Source organism: Oncorhynchus clarkii, chromosome 10, assembly GCF_045791955.1.
Source record: "Oncorhynchus clarkii lewisi isolate Uvic-CL-2024 chromosome 10, UVic_Ocla_1.0, whole genome shotgun sequence".
Lineage (NCBI taxonomy): Eukaryota > Metazoa > Chordata > Actinopteri > Salmoniformes > Salmonidae > Oncorhynchus > Oncorhynchus clarkii.
In genome coordinates this window covers 70556381-70574752 of record NC_092156.1, presented here as the reverse complement: position 1 = coordinate 70574752, position 18372 = coordinate 70556381, and the positions used below count along the sequence as shown (strand labels likewise).

General features: G+C 45.3%; 1 protein-coding gene across 3 annotated transcripts in view; it reads left to right on the top strand.

Annotated features, from left to right (window-relative positions):
- The window catches only part of LOC139419115 (glutathione S-transferase, C-terminal domain containing), a 62038-nt gene that overhangs the window by 25438 nt on the left and 18228 nt on the right, over positions 1-18372 (top strand). For all 3 annotated transcript variants that reach the window (XM_071169050.1, XM_071169049.1, XM_071169051.1), the window contains 3 exons: positions 16376-16491; positions 16867-16911; positions 17489-17617. In XM_071169050.1, coding sequence (XP_071025151.1) covers positions 16376-16491; positions 16867-16911; positions 17489-17617 — 290 coding nt within the window. The remainder of the gene's footprint in view (positions 1-16375; positions 16492-16866; positions 16912-17488; positions 17618-18372) is intronic.

Below are 18372 nucleotides of genomic sequence, written 5' to 3'. Positions count from 1 at the left end.
GAGATGGAGAGAGCCAGGCCTGAGCAACTTTTTCTTCCTATAGCTCACTCTGTCGTTGTCTGTCTTTGACTTTGGGCAGCCATGTCTCTTCCTGATGGGTGGTTTAATGACCACGGAGGCGGTGGCAGAATCCCTTTATCTCTCCCAGCAGAGGGGCTCTGGATCTAGCAGCCTCGCCAAGGCCTTTCCCGTCTTAGAACCAGCCAGCGGAGGGAGGGGAGGAGGACAGGGTCTGGAGCCCAGCCAGCCTTCTCTGATCCTGGGGTTAGAGCTTAGCTCAGCACAGCCTCCACCGGCTGCCTGGGGTTTTGGGGAAATTCCCAAAGGTTACTGGTCTCTATAAAGACTGCAGCATCGCGCCACTTACTCATTGACTGACATCTAGGGCGATGAAGTACAGAGCCAAAGATTGCTAAAGGATGAATGTACCCCAAACAAAACACACAGGGGGTTACTGTAGTAAAGCTGACAGGATCTGTGGGTAATCGCGACGTCTTTCCCAGGTCTGGGTGGGCATTGATGGGATGAAGGGTTTTATTTATTTATTGAGTTGTATCTATTGGGTTTATTTATAGAGTTTATTTGAGCAGGGACAATGTACAACAAAAACAGCCTCAGTAAACCTGAGAAAATATACATTGTTCCAGATTTAGCTAGCAGCTCATTTCAGTTTTGGATGATTTGCTGTTAGTGAGAGTGTTGTTTGGAACAGATGGGATGGTGTAAATAATTGTTTCTCAACTCGCCCTTCAATCCAGTCTTGTTATCCTTTCAGTCTTTTGTCATCTTTCTCATGAAGAAGCGATATCAATAAATGTTTTTAAGTGCAATCATGTTTTCCCTATTTTAATTGTAAGACGTTTGTGATTCCCAAAATATTGTTTTGCCACCTACACAGCCAGGGACACAGAGGATTTGTTTTCCTACACTTGTGTCAAAGTGTAGATTGTAAAATGTTTCTTTTTAACGGTGCTGTTGGCTAAAGAGGAACGAAACCGTCGATGTTTTGACAGACATTCCCAAGCTGTTGAGAGATGCGTGGTGAGAAGTTATTTCCCCTGGTTTTTTTACTTCATTTACCTTTTTGTTTTCTTGGCACCACTTTCTCATCCTACGACACTGAAACATTTCACTGACTAAAGCACTTTCTCATCCTACGACACTGAAACGTTTCACTGACTAAAGCACTTTCTCATCCTACGACACTGAAACATTTCACTGACTAAAGCACTTTCTCATCCTACGACACTGAAACGTTTCACTGACTAAAGCACTTTCTCATTCTACGACACTGAAGCGTTTCACTGACTAAAGCACTTTCTCATCCTACGACACTGAAACGTTTCACTGACTAAAGCACTTTCTCATCCTACGACACTGAAACGTTTCACTGACTAAAGCACTTTCTCATTCTACGACACTGAAGCGTTTCACTGACTAAAGCACTTTCTCATCCTACGACACTGAAGCGTTTCACTGACTAAAGCACTTTCTCATCCTACGACACTGAAGCGTTTCACTGACTAAAGCACTTTCTCATCCTACGACACTGAAACGTTTCACTGACTAAAGCACTTTCTCATCCTACGACACTGAAACGTTTCACTGACTAAAGCACTTTCTCATCCTACGACACTGAAACGTTTTACTGACTAAAGCATATGTGCAAAAGCAAACATTTTCCGATGACAACTTGTCAACAATTTTAGCTTTTCTGAGCAGGAATTATCATCTTTTCTCTGATTGTGCTCATCCGTGTTTAATAAGAGTGTAAATGTGTGGTTCTCCAAACCAGTACAACAGTTAACAGGGTCTTTACCCCGTTATCTAAATCATAGCTAATACTTACATTGTTATGTATTGGTTGGCGTTAAGCTGTTTCACATGCCTCAGACGCTCAAGTGCAGTTATGGTCTGTGGGTTTGTGGCTTCCCATAGTGGACTTCCCATTGCTACAGTATCTATCTACAGCCTGGATCTACAGTATGTACTGAATCACCACAGCACCCATTATGGTGTCCCTCAGACTAGGGGTTTCTGGGAATTTATGTCTGATTCTTATTAAAACATCTCACTTTCCCTGAGGAATGCTGTGAAAATGTAGTTCTGCACGACTATTGGTGGCTGTGCTAAGATCTGTGTGTTTGTGACTGTCCATAGTCAGATTTGCACATCTACAGTATCTACTGGACTGTATCACCACTACCCATTATGGTGTCCCTCGTAGTGTAGTGCTTTCAGAATGTCTGTGATTCTGGTTAAATCATCACACTTTCCCAGGGGAGTGCTGTGCTAAGATCTGTGTGTTTGTGACTGTCCATAGTCACATCTACAGTATCTACTGGACTGTATCACCACTACCCATTATGGTGTCCCTCGTAGTGTGGTGCTTTCAGAATGTCTGTGATTCTGGTTAAATCATCACACTTTCCCAGGGGAGTGCTGTGCTAAGATCTGTGTGTTTGTGACTGTCCATAGTCACATCTACAGTATCTACTGGACTGTATCACCACTACCCATTATGGTGTCCCTCGTAGTGTGGTGCTTTCAGAATGTCTGTGATTCTGGTTAAATCATCACACTTTCCCAGGGGGGTGCTGTGAAAACGTATTTCCTCGCCTTCGTAGATTGCCATCAACACACCCTCGAGATTGACCAAGTTAGTTTTTCTTTTTGCCTTCTTGGTTCATAGATTCTCCTAATAACGACCATATGGTTGTAAGTAAGTGAGAACCTTCGCTCCCGTGGGTAGCGTTTTTTACCGTGCCAACACAATTTATTTAACCTTTATTTCGACATGCAGTCATGCTGAGACCAAGGCCTCTTTCTCAGGTGAGTCCTGCATATACATCAATATACACATCAGTAATGCACATCAATATTCACTAAGCAAGCCATTTCAAATCTCAAATGACTGAGGAGTAGAGAGGGGGAAGAGTTTTGTGGGAATGCCGAGGTGATAATCAGTAGCTGCCGACTAGATATTGTGGCGTCCATTAAAGGAAACATTGGGCGTCTGTCAGGGACTTGTCATATAACGGGGTGTTGAAGGTGTCTTTTAAAAACAGTACAACTCTCTTTAACAAGTCTTTATCTGTCTCTGCTCAGCGACGGTTATTATTTCTAGAGGCAGCAAGCCCAAGCGGCTCCTGCTGCCAACACCACCCAAGCTAAACAAACAAGGAAAATATGCCTGGCTGGCTGCTTCGAAATGTAAGGGGGGGGGGGGGGGGGTCTTGAATTACAATGAATGGAGATAATTTGGGTGTAATTTTAAGTTTGTATTACGTAATTAGACCTAAACTTGGTTGACTTTATACTGGTGTGGGAACAGGGTTTTATGGGAAATGTTTTGTCATAGCGTGTAGGCTAAGGAAATCTAGCAGGCAGTGACTATTCTGTCAGCGGTAGTTGTGCTCAAGCTTGCTTTCCACACAATTCACAGACTCACAGACTTGTGACTGTTGTGTAAAAGCTTCTGCTCCTTAGATAACACAGGTCATTCACAAACTTCCTCCAGCAGGCTTTGTATTGTCAGATTTTTTTCTCTCTGCATCTTTCAAGGAGGCTCTTGCTTGCTTCAGCTCTGGAATGTTAATAGATGTAAAGTAATTTATTTTGTATCCTTGTAGATTTGAGCATGGGCCTGCAACACGGCATTTGGCAGACAAGCACACCTGTTGCACAAAGACATTGGTCGAGCTACTAGTTGTGAATATACAACAAAACAAGCCTTGGCTTGGCTATTTCAGTTTTTGACTCGACCGTTTTTAAATGGATTATCTCCACCCTTCACAGGGTTTTTGCTCAGCAATTAGCGTGACAAATTTGCAACGGTCTCTCACAAACACTCTGAATATCTACCCTGATATTTCTCCTGGACTGAGGCCAAAATTGGCCAATGCCTTTTAGGAGCAAGTCTGAGGTTTGTTTTAACTGTTGGATTACATGCATGCTGTTCCTGTAGGTCTTTTATGAGCAGTCTGTTATTTCCATCACTGGGTTTGCGAATGTGTCTTTTTTACAAGGCGATCGAAACTCAATCTCAATGGCTACGCACATGTGTTGCTAACAGGCAGGAAATCAATGCAAGGCCTCACGCTGGCTAGTTGAATTCTTCATCCTCGATTTTGGATGAAGCAGTCCCCACTTTACCCCTGTGTAGGCTTGGGCGGAATCCAGATGTTCACATATTACCGTCATTCTCTCATCCTGGGATTTACTGTACTATCGGCATAGCACACAAGGGGGCGCTAAAAATGCAAGAAAGCCCATTAGACCTCTTTTACCAGAATGCAAACTAAATTGTCACCAACTAATTGCGAAATCACATAGCTAGCTAAATGCTAACGAGCAAAAAAAAGTGAAAACAAATGAATAAACGAATTGCAAAGACAGACAAATCCAGCTCATAAAGTTATACAAGCATAGCTAGTAACTTACCAAGTGTCGTTTTTGGTGGGTGTGGACAATTACAAGTGAAAGTGAACAAGATAAATTGTGCAAATGAACAAAGTTGTGATGCTGCTCTTCCTTCAGAAAAGCATGCATGTGTACATGGAGCAGATGGGAGAAGAATGGAGGGAAAGCATGCATGTGTACATGGAGCAGATGGGAGAAGAATCGAGGGAAAGCATGAATGTGTACATGGAGCAGATGGGAGAAGAATGGAGGGAAAGCATGCATGTGTACAAGGAGCAGATGGGAGAAGAATGGAGGGAAAGCATGCATGTGTACATGGAGCAGATGGGAGAAGAATGGAGGGAAAGCATGCATGTGCATGGGAGAAGAATGGAGGGAAAGCATGCATGTGTACATGGAGCAGATGGGAGAAGAATGGAGGGAAAGCATGCATGTGTACATGGAGCAGATGGGAGAAGAATGGAGGGAAAGCATGCATGTGTACATGGAGCAGATGGGAGAAGAATGGAGGGAAAGCATGCATGTGTACATGGAGCAGATGGGAGAAGAATGGAGGGAAAGCATGCATGTGTACATGGAGCAGATGGGAGAAGAATGGAGGAAAGCATGCATGTGTACATGGAGCAGATGGGAGAAGAATGGAGGGAAAGCATGCATGTGTACATGGAGCAGATGGGAGAAGAATGGAGGAAAGCATGCATGTGTACATGGAGCAGATGGGAGAAGAATCGAGGGAAAGCATGAATGTGTACATGGAGCAGATGGGAGAAGAATGGAGGGAAAGCATGCATGTGTACAAGGAGCAGATGGGAGAAGAATGGAGGGAAAGCATGCATGTGTACATGGAGCAGATGGGAGAAGAATGGAGGGAAAGCATGCATGTGTACATGGAGCAGATGGGAGAAGAATGGAGGGAAAGCATGCATGTGTACATGGAGCAGATGGGAGAAGAATGGAGGGAAAGCATGCATGTGTACATGGAGCAGATGGGAGAAGAATGGAGGGAAAGCATGCATGTGTACATGGAGCAGATGGGAGAAGAATGGAGGGAAAGCATGCATGTGTACATGGAGCAGATGGGAGAAGAATGGAGGGAAAGCATGCATGTGTACATGGAGCAGATGGGAGAAGAATGGAGGGAAAGCATGCATGTGTACATGGAGCAGATGGGAGAAGAATGGAGGGAAAGCATGCATGTGTACATGGAGCAGATGGGAGAAGAATGGAGGAAAGCATGCATGTGTACATGGCGCAGATGGGAGAAGAATCGAGGGAAAGCATGAATGTGTACATGGAGCAGATGGGAGAAGAATGGAGGGAAAGCATGCATGTGTACATGGAGCAGATGGGAGAAGAATGGAGGGAAAGCATGCATGTGTACATGGAGCAGATGGGAGAAGAATGGAGGGAAAGCATGCATGTGCACATGGAGCAGATGGGAGAAGAATGGAGGGAAAGCATGCATGTGTACATGGAGCAGATGGGAGAAGAATGGAGGGAAAGCATGCATGTGTACATGGAGCAGATGGGAGAAGAATGGAGGGAAAGCATGCATGTGTACATGGAGCAGATGGGAGAAGAATGGAGGGAAAGCATGCATGTGTACATGGAGCAGATGGGAGAAGAATGGAGGGAAAGCATGCATGTGTACATGGAGCAGATGGGAGAAGAATGGAGGGAAAGCATGCATGTGTACATGGAGCAGATGGGAGAAGAATCGAGGGAAAGCATGCATGTGTACATGGAGCAGATGGGAGAAGAATGGAGGGAAAGCATGCATGTGTACATGGAGCAGATGGGAGAAGAATGGAGGGAAAGCATGCATGTGTACATGGAGCAGATGGGAGAAGAATGGAGGGAAAGCATGCATGTGTACATGGAGCAGATGGGAGAAGAATGGAGGGAAAGCATGCATGTGTACATGGAGCAGATGGGAGAAGAATGGAGGAAAGCATGCATGTGTACATGGAGCAGATGGGAGAAGAATGGAGGGAAAGCATGCATGTGTACATGGAGCAGATGGGAGAAGAATGGAGGGAAAGCATGCATGTGTACATGGAGCAGATGGGAGAAGAATGGAGGGAAAGCATGCATGTGTACATGGAGCAGATGGGAGAAGAATGGAGGGAAAGCATGCATGTGTACATGGAGCAGATGGGAGAAGAATGGAGGGAAAGCATGCATGTGTACATGGAGCAGATGGGAGAAGAATGGAGGGAAAGCATGCATGTGTACATGGAGTAGATGGGAGAAGAATCGAGGGAAAGCATGCATGTGTACATGGAGTAGATGGGAGAAGAATCGAGGGAAAGCATGCATGTGTACATGGAGCAGATGGGAGAAGAATCGAGGGAAAGCATGCATGTGTACATGGAGCAGATGGGAGAAGAATGGAGGGAAAGCATGCATGTGTACATGGAGCAGATGGGAGAAGAATGGAGGGAAAGCATGCATGTGTACATGGAGCAGATGGGAGAAGAATGGAGGTAAAGCATGCATGTGTACATGGAGCAGATGGGAGAAGAATGGAGGGAAAGCATGCATGTGTACATGGAGCAGATGGGAGAAGAATGGAGGGAAAGCATGCATGTGTACATGGAGCAGATGGGAGAAGAATGGAGGATAAAAAATGGCAGCTGTACAGAACTCATCCAGAGCTCTCTTTGACTTTTGGCAGAAAGCCATTATAAGTTACACTTGTATACAATTCACTACTAAATTGTAACTTCATCACCTCATGCGCGACGCACAACAGACTCGCCGATAGATATAGAATGCTATGGACTCCCCGGCTCCTGCTTTCTCCCGTTGTGCTATTTACAAACAAACACGTGACTGGCTCAACTGCTCTAGGGAACTACGGTAAGCCTCATAATGTGACGGGTGAATTGAAGAACACAATCTGCTTCATCTCCTAACGTATTTGCACAAGTTGACTGCAGCTAATCACTTGAAAAGTAGCTACAAATATTCACATGTATTGAAAAACTTTGAAGAGTTTAGACTTTTTCCAAATACCCCGGTATATACGGTATACCGCCCAAGCCTACCCCTGTGAGCTTTTCAGTTTTTCTGCCTCTGTTAATGTCGGCGTAGTACTCTCTTCTGCTTGTTAGCCTTGACTTAAGTGGTTGTGTGGTGTGGGAAATCTGTTCTAGGGCATTGAGCGTGAAAGTGTTTTAAAGGTCTCTCTCTAAACCCTGAAATATCACTTAGCCAAGTTGATACAACAACTTTACACTTTTAAAGTGTAATTTTACTCATGGATATAATGTGTGCTTCCTGTCGAACACTGACTTGAGCAGTAGGCCTAGTGCTTGCAAATAATATATTAAAGGAATATAGCCCATTCTTAGTTTATTTAAAGCTTACTTGGATGTATGCTGTTTTTATGCGATTATATATGGTTGTGCTACATGCTTCCTGTTTTTACATTGACGTGATCAGTGCTGATGAATATGAATAGGCTACGTAGAAGGAATAATATAGCCCTGATGCATTGTTAGCCTACTTAAATTATTTATGTATGCATACTTATGTCAGCCCAGTCTGTTTTGTCTTTGAACCAGCATCTTCCTCTCTCTGACGGTAGTGGTGGGAGCACTCATCCAGGTCCCTGTGATCTAAACACAGGGCCCCCTAGCGAGGCTACCCACTGTTTATGTTCTGATCCATCTGATAGGGCCCCGTCAGAGTTCCGCTGCATCTCATAGGCCCGTCACAGCGCTATGGTATCAGAAAAGGAAAAAGTAAAGGCTCTGTGCCAGGAAAAAAAGCCAGCAGGGATCCTGCTCGCCTGTCAGTGTGTCAGCCCAGAGGCCGGCCCCGTGGATCCCCAGGCTCGCCTGACTAGCTAACCCCAGCAGGGAGGCCCTACCCTGGACCCGACTGGGAAAGGTGACCCCCCCCTGGCATCCATCCAAGGCTAAGAATCCCCTAGGCCTCACTCTGGCTGTCCTCTCTGGCTGCCTGCCCAGTTGTCGTTATCACCACCAAGAACAGATCTGTGGCAAAATGGCAAAGTTCTCTTTCTCAAAAACACACAACACCACCAGCAACCCTGTTACTGCTCAGCTAGTCTGCTCACATAGCAGAACTCAGTCTAAGGTTAAACAACAGGGGTCGTCTTTCAGAAAGAGACCCGCAATCAGATCCCATCACACTTACCAAACAGGTGTACTAGCTAACCCACTATGTGATCCGAATGACGTCTAGGGGGTCAAGTCAAGGGGGAGGAAGACAGAGGACTGACTTTGCATTTCATACAGCAGCAACAATAAACAAAGTGGTGGATCTCTGTGGGTGGCCACTGTCTCTGTGGGTGGCCACACACACACACTCACACCCGTCTCCACTGTAGCCGAGCGTACGTGACTGACTGTGACCGCGCTCCTCTCCGTTGGATGACCTCCATCTTGCTCCACTAGAGGAGAAAGGGTTTCTGGGTAGTATGTTGCGGCGACGGTGGCTTCTGGTTGGCTGCCCTTGTCCTCCTTATCTCCTCCACTGTTGTTTTGGCTGCACAACACACTCTGCTCAACAGATTGTTCTATGCTATCGGCTAGCTCCTGTACTACGCCTTTGACTTATGCTAGTGGCTCTATGCTATAGGCTAGCTCCTGTACTACGACTTTGACTTATGCTAGTGACTCTATGCTATAGGCTAGCTCCTGTACTACGACTTTGACTTATGCTAGTGGCTCTATGCGATAGGCTAGCTCCTGTACTACGCCTTTGACGTATGCTAGTGGCTCTATGCTATAGGCTAGCTCCTGTACTACGACTTTGACGTATGCTAGTGGCTCTATGCTATAGGCTAGCTCCTGTACTACGACTTTGACTTATGCTAGTGGCTCTATGCTATAGGCTAGCTCCTGTGCTACGACTTTGACATGTTAGTGGCTACAGGCTAGCTCCTGTACTACGACTTTGACTTATGCTAGTGGCTCTATGCAATAGGCTAGGTCCTGTGCTATGACTTTGACTTATGCTAGTGGCTCTATGCTATAGACTAGCTCCTGTACTATGCCTGACTTATGCTAGTGGCTCTATGCTATAGGCTAGCTCCTGTGCTACGACTGACTTATGCTAGTGGCTCTATGCAATAGGCTAGGTCCTGTGCTATGACTTTGACTTATGCTAGTGGCTCTATGCTATAGACTAGCTCCTGTACTATGCCTGACTTATGCTAGTGGCTCTATGCAATAGGCTAGGTCCTGTGCTATGACTTTGACTTATGCTAGTGGCTCTATGCTATAGGCTAGCTCCTGTGCTACAACTGACTTATGCTAGTTTAGTAATATGTCTCTGTCTGTCACTCTGTTTACAATGGAAGCAGTTGTTTCTTTCCCAAAAGCACGTACCTGCCATAAATGCCTCTTCGGTGAGTCTAAATGAGAACGTCTGTTCCGACCGTAAGATTGTGTTTCGCAGTCACTGCGGTGTCTGTTTTTCTTTCGCTGTCTTTTCTTCTGTCCTTATGTCCATGAGATGGATGATAATGATAGAGATTAAGTTGGTGGTAGAATGTGGGATGTGGTCCACCTGTCACACAGGTGTCGGCTTTGGATTGTTTTGAGCCCTCGCCTGATGACAGTCGCAGGCTGTTGATGATATACTTCACTGTTGTTGCTGCGACTGGTTTATAAATTGGCTCTGAATTTTAAACCAAATAGGAATGTAGCTGTGGGGGGAGTGCATAAATCAATATGTAGATTGTCCTCCTTTCACTCCACAATCCCTCCCGAATTACAAGGAAGATGGTTGAGTAACCTACCGTTGTTTTCAAGAACCACCATATTGTTATGGATTCTACTAAACCACCTTGCATAGACAGAGAATCCAGAAACTACAGTATTTTACAGTCCAGGCATGTTTTCCCTTTGGAGGTTGCCCTCAACCTAATAACCTGTACCCAACCTGGCAACCCCAACCTGACAACCGACACCCAATCTTATTTGGCAGCATAGTCTGACGTGATGCAGCCCTCAGGTATTCGTCACCTTTGGTTGCCCTCATTCAGATTAAGCAGCATGAATCATCATAGTTATGCAGCATGCTTGGATATGTAGTCAACATAAAGCCTGCATACATTCCTATTGTCTGCTAGGAGCGTTTGTACATGGGGAAATCTATATAGCATGTACTGGCTGACCAAACCTATACTTCCACAGTGTTAGCAGAGCTCTCCTTGCAAGGCAGTAGCAGTAATCACTATTGTGTCATATTGTGTCAATGCAATGTTTTTCTCTGACTAGGCTGTGAGTAAATCCTTTGCAGCAAAACAGGTAGCTCAGATCACAGTATTGCAGTATTATTTATCATCTCAATCGATGGGTTTAATGAGATGCGGTGCCGGGGCCACCCTTTAAAACAGACATTGCTATACATGAGCTTCCCGGACTTTGAAAGAGAGTTTGTGAGGCTTTTAGTCAAGCTGGGTGTCCAAATCTTGACCCATTTTTCAGAGCAGACGTAAGAGGCCCAGCCTGACCCTGAGTGTGTGCCAAAACAAGAAAAGAGTGAAATGTCTAGCTTTAATTTCAGAGATGAGGGGGGAATTGGAAGAGAGTGTGGGATGGGGTTTGGCTCATTTCATGGGAAAGGAGAGGTCTTGGCTGGGTGTACCACAGTCCAGTCCAGCATGTGCACTAATCATGACCTGGTGCATGCTGGGAAAGCGACAGGAAAATATCAATGCGTTATCACACTAAACCAGAACACCAGGAATATTGTATTCTATTTTATTAGAAGCAGTACTTGATTGGATTAATGGCTGAAGGCTGTAGGCTATTTCAGACAGAGTGAATTAATTAACTGATAAGGAATTGCTTGTTTTTTGGGGGGTGCACAACCACAAGGGAGAGAGCATTGTAACTACAGGTGTATAAGGCTATTTTAACACTTGTTAGTTTTAAGTAGGCAGCCAAGCAACCGCAATTAGTGCGAGCAGCCGTTGTTTAGGGGTTATTAGATCCGGAAACCTTAAATAAAAACTCCCATTTAAAATTGTCAGGGCGTGAATGGGAATGGGATGCAGCCATGTTGTTACAACCGTCATTCTAAAATTAATTATACACCGTCTCGCTGCAGCCTCCAACTCCAGCCAGAATGTTTCAGGTGTGCTCACGCATACCCAAAAAGCCTCTGTCAACAAAGGGACGAAGGAAACCAGGAAAACGCCTGAGGTCCTAGATAGTTATAAATAGGGCTGGCGCTTCGCCCTTCCCAGGGTGTGTCTGCTTTGCCCTTGAGTCGTTCCACCTCAAAAATCACTAGAAAGACGATTTCAACACCATCATTTCTGTAGTTAGAAACTGATATTTTAGCATTCCTGAAACATTATTTTGTTGAAAGATAAATCAAATTGTCTTATCTGTTTCTAACTACAGAAACCATTTCAGTGCAATCTGAGATGGTGGGTGTCTTGGCTTGCTGAAATTAAACGACCCTCTTCACACCTTCCCAACGGTCCTCTTCCTAAAACAAACTAAGGAGATCTTCCTGTGCCATACCCTGCCTTACCTTACCTTACCCTGCCTTACCTTACCCTGCCTTACCATACCATACCTTACCCTGCCTTACCATACCTTACCCTGCCTTACCTTACCTTATCCTGTCTTACCATACCTTACCCTGCCTTACCTTACCCTGCCTTACCTTACCCTGCCTTACCATACCCTGCCTTACCATACCATACCTTACCCTGCCTTACCTTACCTTATCCTGCCTTACCTTACCCTGTCTTACCTTACCCTGCCTTACCTTACCCTGCCTTACCTTACCCTGACTTACCTTACCATACCCTACCCTGCCTTACCTTACCCTGCCTTACCTTAACTTACCCTGCCTTGCCATACCATACCCTGCCTTACCATACCATACATTACCATACCCTGCCTTACCTTACCCTGCCTTGTCATACCCTGCCTTGCAATACCCTACCTTACCTTACCATACCCTGCCTTACCATACCCTGCCTTACCATACCATACCCTGCCTTACCATACCATACCCTGCCTTGCCATACCCTGCCTTACCTTACCCTACCTTGCCTTACCTTACCCTGCCTTACCTTACCCTGCCTTTCCATACCCTGCTTTACCATACCCTACCTTGCCATACCCTGCCTTGCCATACCCTGCCTTGCCTTACCTTACCCTGCCTTACCTTACCCTGCCTTACCCTGCCTTACCTTACCCTGCCTTTCCATACCCTGCCTTACCATACCATACCCTGCCTTACCATACCATACCCTGCCTTACCATACCATACCCTGCCTTGCCATACCCTGCCTTACCTTACCCTACCTTGCCTTACCTTACCCTGCCTTACCTTACCCTGCCTTTCCATACCCTGCTTTACCATACCCTACCTTGCCATACCCTGCCTTGCCATACCCTGCCTTGCCTTACCTTACCCTGCCTTACCTTACCCTGCCTTACCCTGCCTTACCTTACCCTGCCTTTCCATACCCTGCCTTACCATACCATACCCTGCCTTACCATACCATACCCTGCCTTACCATACCATACCCTGCCTTGCCATACCCTGCCTTACCTTACCCTACCTTGCCTTACCTTACCCTGCCTTACCTTACCCTGCCTTACCCTGCCTTACCTTACCCTGCCTTTCCATACCCTGTCTTACCTTACCCTACCTTGCCTTACCCTGCCTTACCTTACCCTGCCTTTCCATACCCTGTCTTACCTTACCCTGCCTTACCTTACCCTGCCTTGCCTTACCCTGCCTTACCATACCCTGCCTTACCATACCCTGCCTTGCCATACCCTGCCTTACCTTAATCTGTTGTCGTAATTTCCATCCGGAGCGTTGGGAATCTTGTGGTGTTCTATATCGGAAGTCTCCCCTCCCTGTAACAGAGTAGCATAATCCCCTGTGGGGTTAGAACTGGAGCTGATGATGACAGAGTTTACACACACACACACACACATACACAAACACAGTTCCTGGGAGACATGCCATTGGTATAACACTGAGTACATGCTGCTGAGTGATAGCACTTGACATCATGCTGATATGATATTACATCTTTCCAGCACTGATAGACATAGTAGTGCAGATTGGCTAAGGACAGAGTGTCTGTCAATCACTTCAGGCTACCAGGTGCACCATGCAACCTTACTGGAGTACCGGTAGTTCAGAGTTAATTAAATAAATGATAGGATTAGTGCTTCCTTACAAGCTAAGGATTTGAAATGGATATGTCCTTTAAGGTTTTTAATTAACACTTGATTGGGGAGATTAATGGGTAAACTTATAGGAGTCGTTAGGTAATTTCCCCCGGCTGCATAAAGTCTGTGAATGATCTCGGTGATACGTGCTGACATTGTAGGAAACCAGCCACAGAACAGTGTAATAGATCAGCCTGTGTGTTTATCTCTCTAAATTAGGAATTGGACTTTGCTGTGGTTCCTCAATACCCTTTAGCTAATTCAGCTGTAAATAAGGCAAAAACACAATCACAACTTCACCAGCCAAACTAGTGTAATAACTATGTTAGTAAACACTCACTGCTATTTCATACTATATTTGTCCTACTTGTAAAGTATCTTTCCATTCTCATTCTATTCGTGCGAGAACGGTTCGCTGTGTGCAAGTTGCTGGGTGTTGCAGAATGGAAGTTACTGGTTGCACAATTACGGCTATTCAGCCAGGGCCATGTGGGTCACTGTCACTCCTCTCTGCTGCAGATGAGAGGAGGATAAAGAAGGATGAAAGACCCAGGTCCAGCTCTCTGTCTGTACTGGACAATAGCCTCTCTACTTCTGTCTAGTGCTGCCCCCTCTTCATCAACACTTTCATGCTTACAGTGGAGTGGCTGTTGGTGAGCCACGAAATGACCTCTCCTACCACCCCACAGACCCGTACCAGAATAGTGGTGATAGAAATGTCTTGTGTAGAGTTAACATGATTCCCCATTCTACATGAAAGAGAGGCATGTCTCTTCTACACAATGCATTTTTACCTGAATACTCTGTAGTGTTGAATCCTACTGAACTGGCCCCAGAGCCACGTCTCTACTCTGTACTCGGCCTCTCATAAAACACTATCATTCATGTCAGCCTTATTGTTGGGCTTTGGCCCCTCGGTATCTCTCACACTCACCCTGCCTTCATCTCATCTCTCTGCATTGTACCACTCGTCACGTCCCAGGTTTATCATTGGGCTTTCAGTGCGTTTTGTTTCAGCCGTCATCCCACCGCGCAAGGCAATTGTCAATTAAGACCCTGAAGTGCTCCTCCAATCCGACGGCATAAAAGCTCTCAATAGTAGGCCTCACAGGAGGCCGGGCTATTTAGCCGAGAACAGACGTGGATCTGAATAACTCATCTAAATGAAAAGTTGCTGCTGCTACCTGGTCAATACCACCCCATGGTTTTTGACGTGCTCCTCTCTTTGCTTTTTCCATTTTCTTGTACTCCTGGGAGCCGGTTTAATATGAAGCGGTGCGAGGTAAATAACGATGGCGAGGGCAAGGGCTGTGAAATTCCTTATTTGTATTAGCGTGACGAGAATATAGGCGTACCCCGCCGCTACTGTCGTCGCTTCTCTCTCTCTCAGCCCGCCGCCCGGCGCGTGCGTGCGTGCGTGCGTGCGTGCGTGCGTCGCCCGTATATCAATTTGCGGAGGCGGCAGTGATCTGGGGAGAGAAGGGAAGGCCACCATTAATGTGTTTCTGATATTCCAGCGGGTATCATAGCATGGCACCGGGGTAAACGAAGCAATCATCACTCAAGATTTATGGGCCAGAAACGGTACCGCAGATTCACGCCACGCTTGGCTCACCGCCGCCAACGAGAGACAGGAGTTGGATGAGGAGGAACACGGGGATAGAAATGTGTATTGCGTTAATCACGTACATCCTGCGAGGCTGCACACCACTAAAGTGGCTCTGTTTCTTTGCAGTAGCAGAAAAGTTCACTCCATTTTGGCTCTGTCGCTTGTTTTGTTTCACCCTGTTAAATTGTGTTTTGCACTTGGCCGGTAGAAACTGTTGTTGATGTAGGGATGATGATGAGTGGCCCTTGTAGCTGGATTACAGCATGTACTGTATCATCATAGCTCTCTGCCTGTAAAACACATTGTGACAATGTTGTGCACTTCAAAGCAGGAACACATGAAATAGGAACGCTGTCTGGCACTTCTGCATTCATATGAAGAAAAGAGAGCATCTTCCTGGGTAATAAAAGTTTTTTTATGAAGGTTCCTTCCTGAAACGAAAAGACAGAAAGAAAGGGTAGAAGAAAGAAAGCAATTGAAACATGTTTGAAGGAGAACAGGAAATATGTCCCACCTGAATTGACCGTACTGTGACTGGATAATGTTGATTCATCTTCCAGTCAAACTGTCACGTTCGTTGAAAGGAGTAGACCAAGGCGCAGCGTGCGTAGGGTTCAACATATTTTAATAAACCGAAACTCACTGAACAAAAAACGACCAACCAAACGAAACGTGAAGCTACTGTTGTGCACTCTGGCCACTAAATGTAGACAAGATCCCACGAATAACCATGGGGAAATGGCTACCTAAATATGATCCCCAATCAGAGACCACGATAAACAGCTGCCTCTGATTGGGAACCATATCAGGCCACCATAGACATACATTTCACCTAGATGACCCACCCAAGTCACTGTCACGCCCCAATCAACACAGAGAATAAACAGCTTACTATGGTCAGGGTGTGACACTAACATTGGAACTAAGAAAATACTTTTGGTATTGTACAGATATGAAGATGTTGATATTACCATTCCATCCAATACCTTCTTAGTTCACTTATATGAGACTTACATAAGTTAGTGAAGGCTCGCGGGTTCGATTCCCGCTGGGGACACCAATATTAAAGCATCTGATGAATGGCATATATTATAATTATATTGCATAAGCACACCATTCCTTTTTACTGAATCTTCAGCTCTGTCTGCAGGGAAGATGTCTGACGTCCGCGCCGCGAGGAAACGGCAGCAGCTGAACAACCTGGTCGCCATAGCGACGGAGCTGGCCCGACCGGGGGACACCGTGGTGGATTTCTGCAGCGGAGGGGTGCGTCCGTCAGTCCTTCGGTCCGTCTCTCCATCCTTCCATCCCCCTCCGTCGCTCTGTCCTCATTAGTCTGTCTGTCAGAAATCAGGATGAAAGGGTGCATTTCTTCTCTTATCTTCTTTCCCCTCTCTCTTTTTGAAAACCCTTGTTATTCCATGCACAGACAGACAGACAGGAGGGAGTGATGAAGGGAGTGTACAGTACACTTCACAGCAGCAGCACTGACTGGGTGGGTAATGGGTCAATATTGGAATGGACAGAGCGGTAGGCCACTACTGATCACACAAGCCCTTTGATGTGCTCGGCTTCTCTTTCAGCCTTGTTTTTCCTCTCTATGTATTTGTCTTGTCTTTTTCCGTGTTGCGTTTTTTCCAGGGCCACGTCGGGATCGTTCTGGCTCACACGCTGCCCGACTGTCAGGTAGGTTGAAAGTTGAAACACCTGTCTTGTCTGCCAAGTTGAAACAACTGTCTTGTCTACCAAGTTGAAACAACTGTCTTGTCTACCAAGTTGAAACAACTGTCTTGTCTACCAAGTTGAAACAACTGTCTTGTCTACCAAGTTGAAACAACTGTCTTGTCTACCAAGTTGAAACTAGCTCGCCATTTGCTCGCATTAGGGTGGCTTGACATAATTGATACAGAGTTACACATTCGCGTTGTGTTTTTCCAGAGAATTTTTTATTTTCGAGCATGTCGTATCTCATTCATTTCTTTGCAAATAGCAGTCTTGGTAGGAGAATTTAATTATTTTACACTGTAGAGTTGTATTTTATTCCCAAGTAAATCTTAGACTTTTAGCCTATAGCTGTCCAGTAAGCTATTCATAACCTTGGAGGTAAGAGTCAACTAAGAGTAACATTAGATTAGCAAAGTGTAAGAGGTAATAATAATATTTAGCAGACATTTTTATCCAAAGGGAATTAGTCATGCGTGCATACAGAGAACCCGAGTTGATTAGCTAAATGTAAGAGGGCATCTTGTGTGGTTAACTGCAGGTGATCCTGATAGAGAACAAGGAGGAATCTCTGGTTAGGGGGAAGGTGAGGAGTGCTGAACTGGGCCTGACCAACATAGGCTTCATCCAGGCCAACCTGGACTACTTCACTGGACCCTTCCACATAGGGGTGAGTACAGATGAATATTATATTACAACTTGTTTTTGATCATTTAACAGATGCTTTTGTCTAAAGGAACTTACAGGACTGTCGACATTGACAGTGGCACGTACATGCAGTTTGTGTGTCCTATGAGGAAATCAAACCCACAACAAGGTGTTGCCAGAACTATGCTAGTCTAACCCACTGAGACATTCATATTCACTACACAGGCATTCATATAGAAGCTCATTCCATCTCTTTTACTTGACGTACTTACTGTACACCATGAGACTTACTACTGTCAAAGACAGCTTAACAAACGGTTTGATTTCACCAGTACTTCTAGATGGCTCATCTTCTCAAGTTGTCATTGTGACACTTGAGAGAAGACTCAGTTTGCACGCGAAAGGAATCGTCCACAGCCTTGCTGCTCTCAAAGTGTCTTATCTACATTGTCACAGGGTAGAGCAGCAGGATTCCTTTTTTGTTCAGTTATGGATTTCGAATGATTTCCCAGAACTGGAACTTATTTTGTGATAAGTTTAGCCCACATTTGAACGTTTGAAAGGAATCAAATCACATTTCCTGAGAAAAACTTTTTACTGCTTATTTTGGTAACTTCTGTTCTCCAGTTGATTATATTGGGGACCGTGTCCTTCCCTTCTCTGAGGATTCTATCAGAAGAACATTACGACCAAGCTTTTCCGTGCTCCATTTTCATTAGAAGTACCTTTTTCTCCCCCGCCTCCTCCTCTAATACTTTGAAAAGAAAACACATTTTC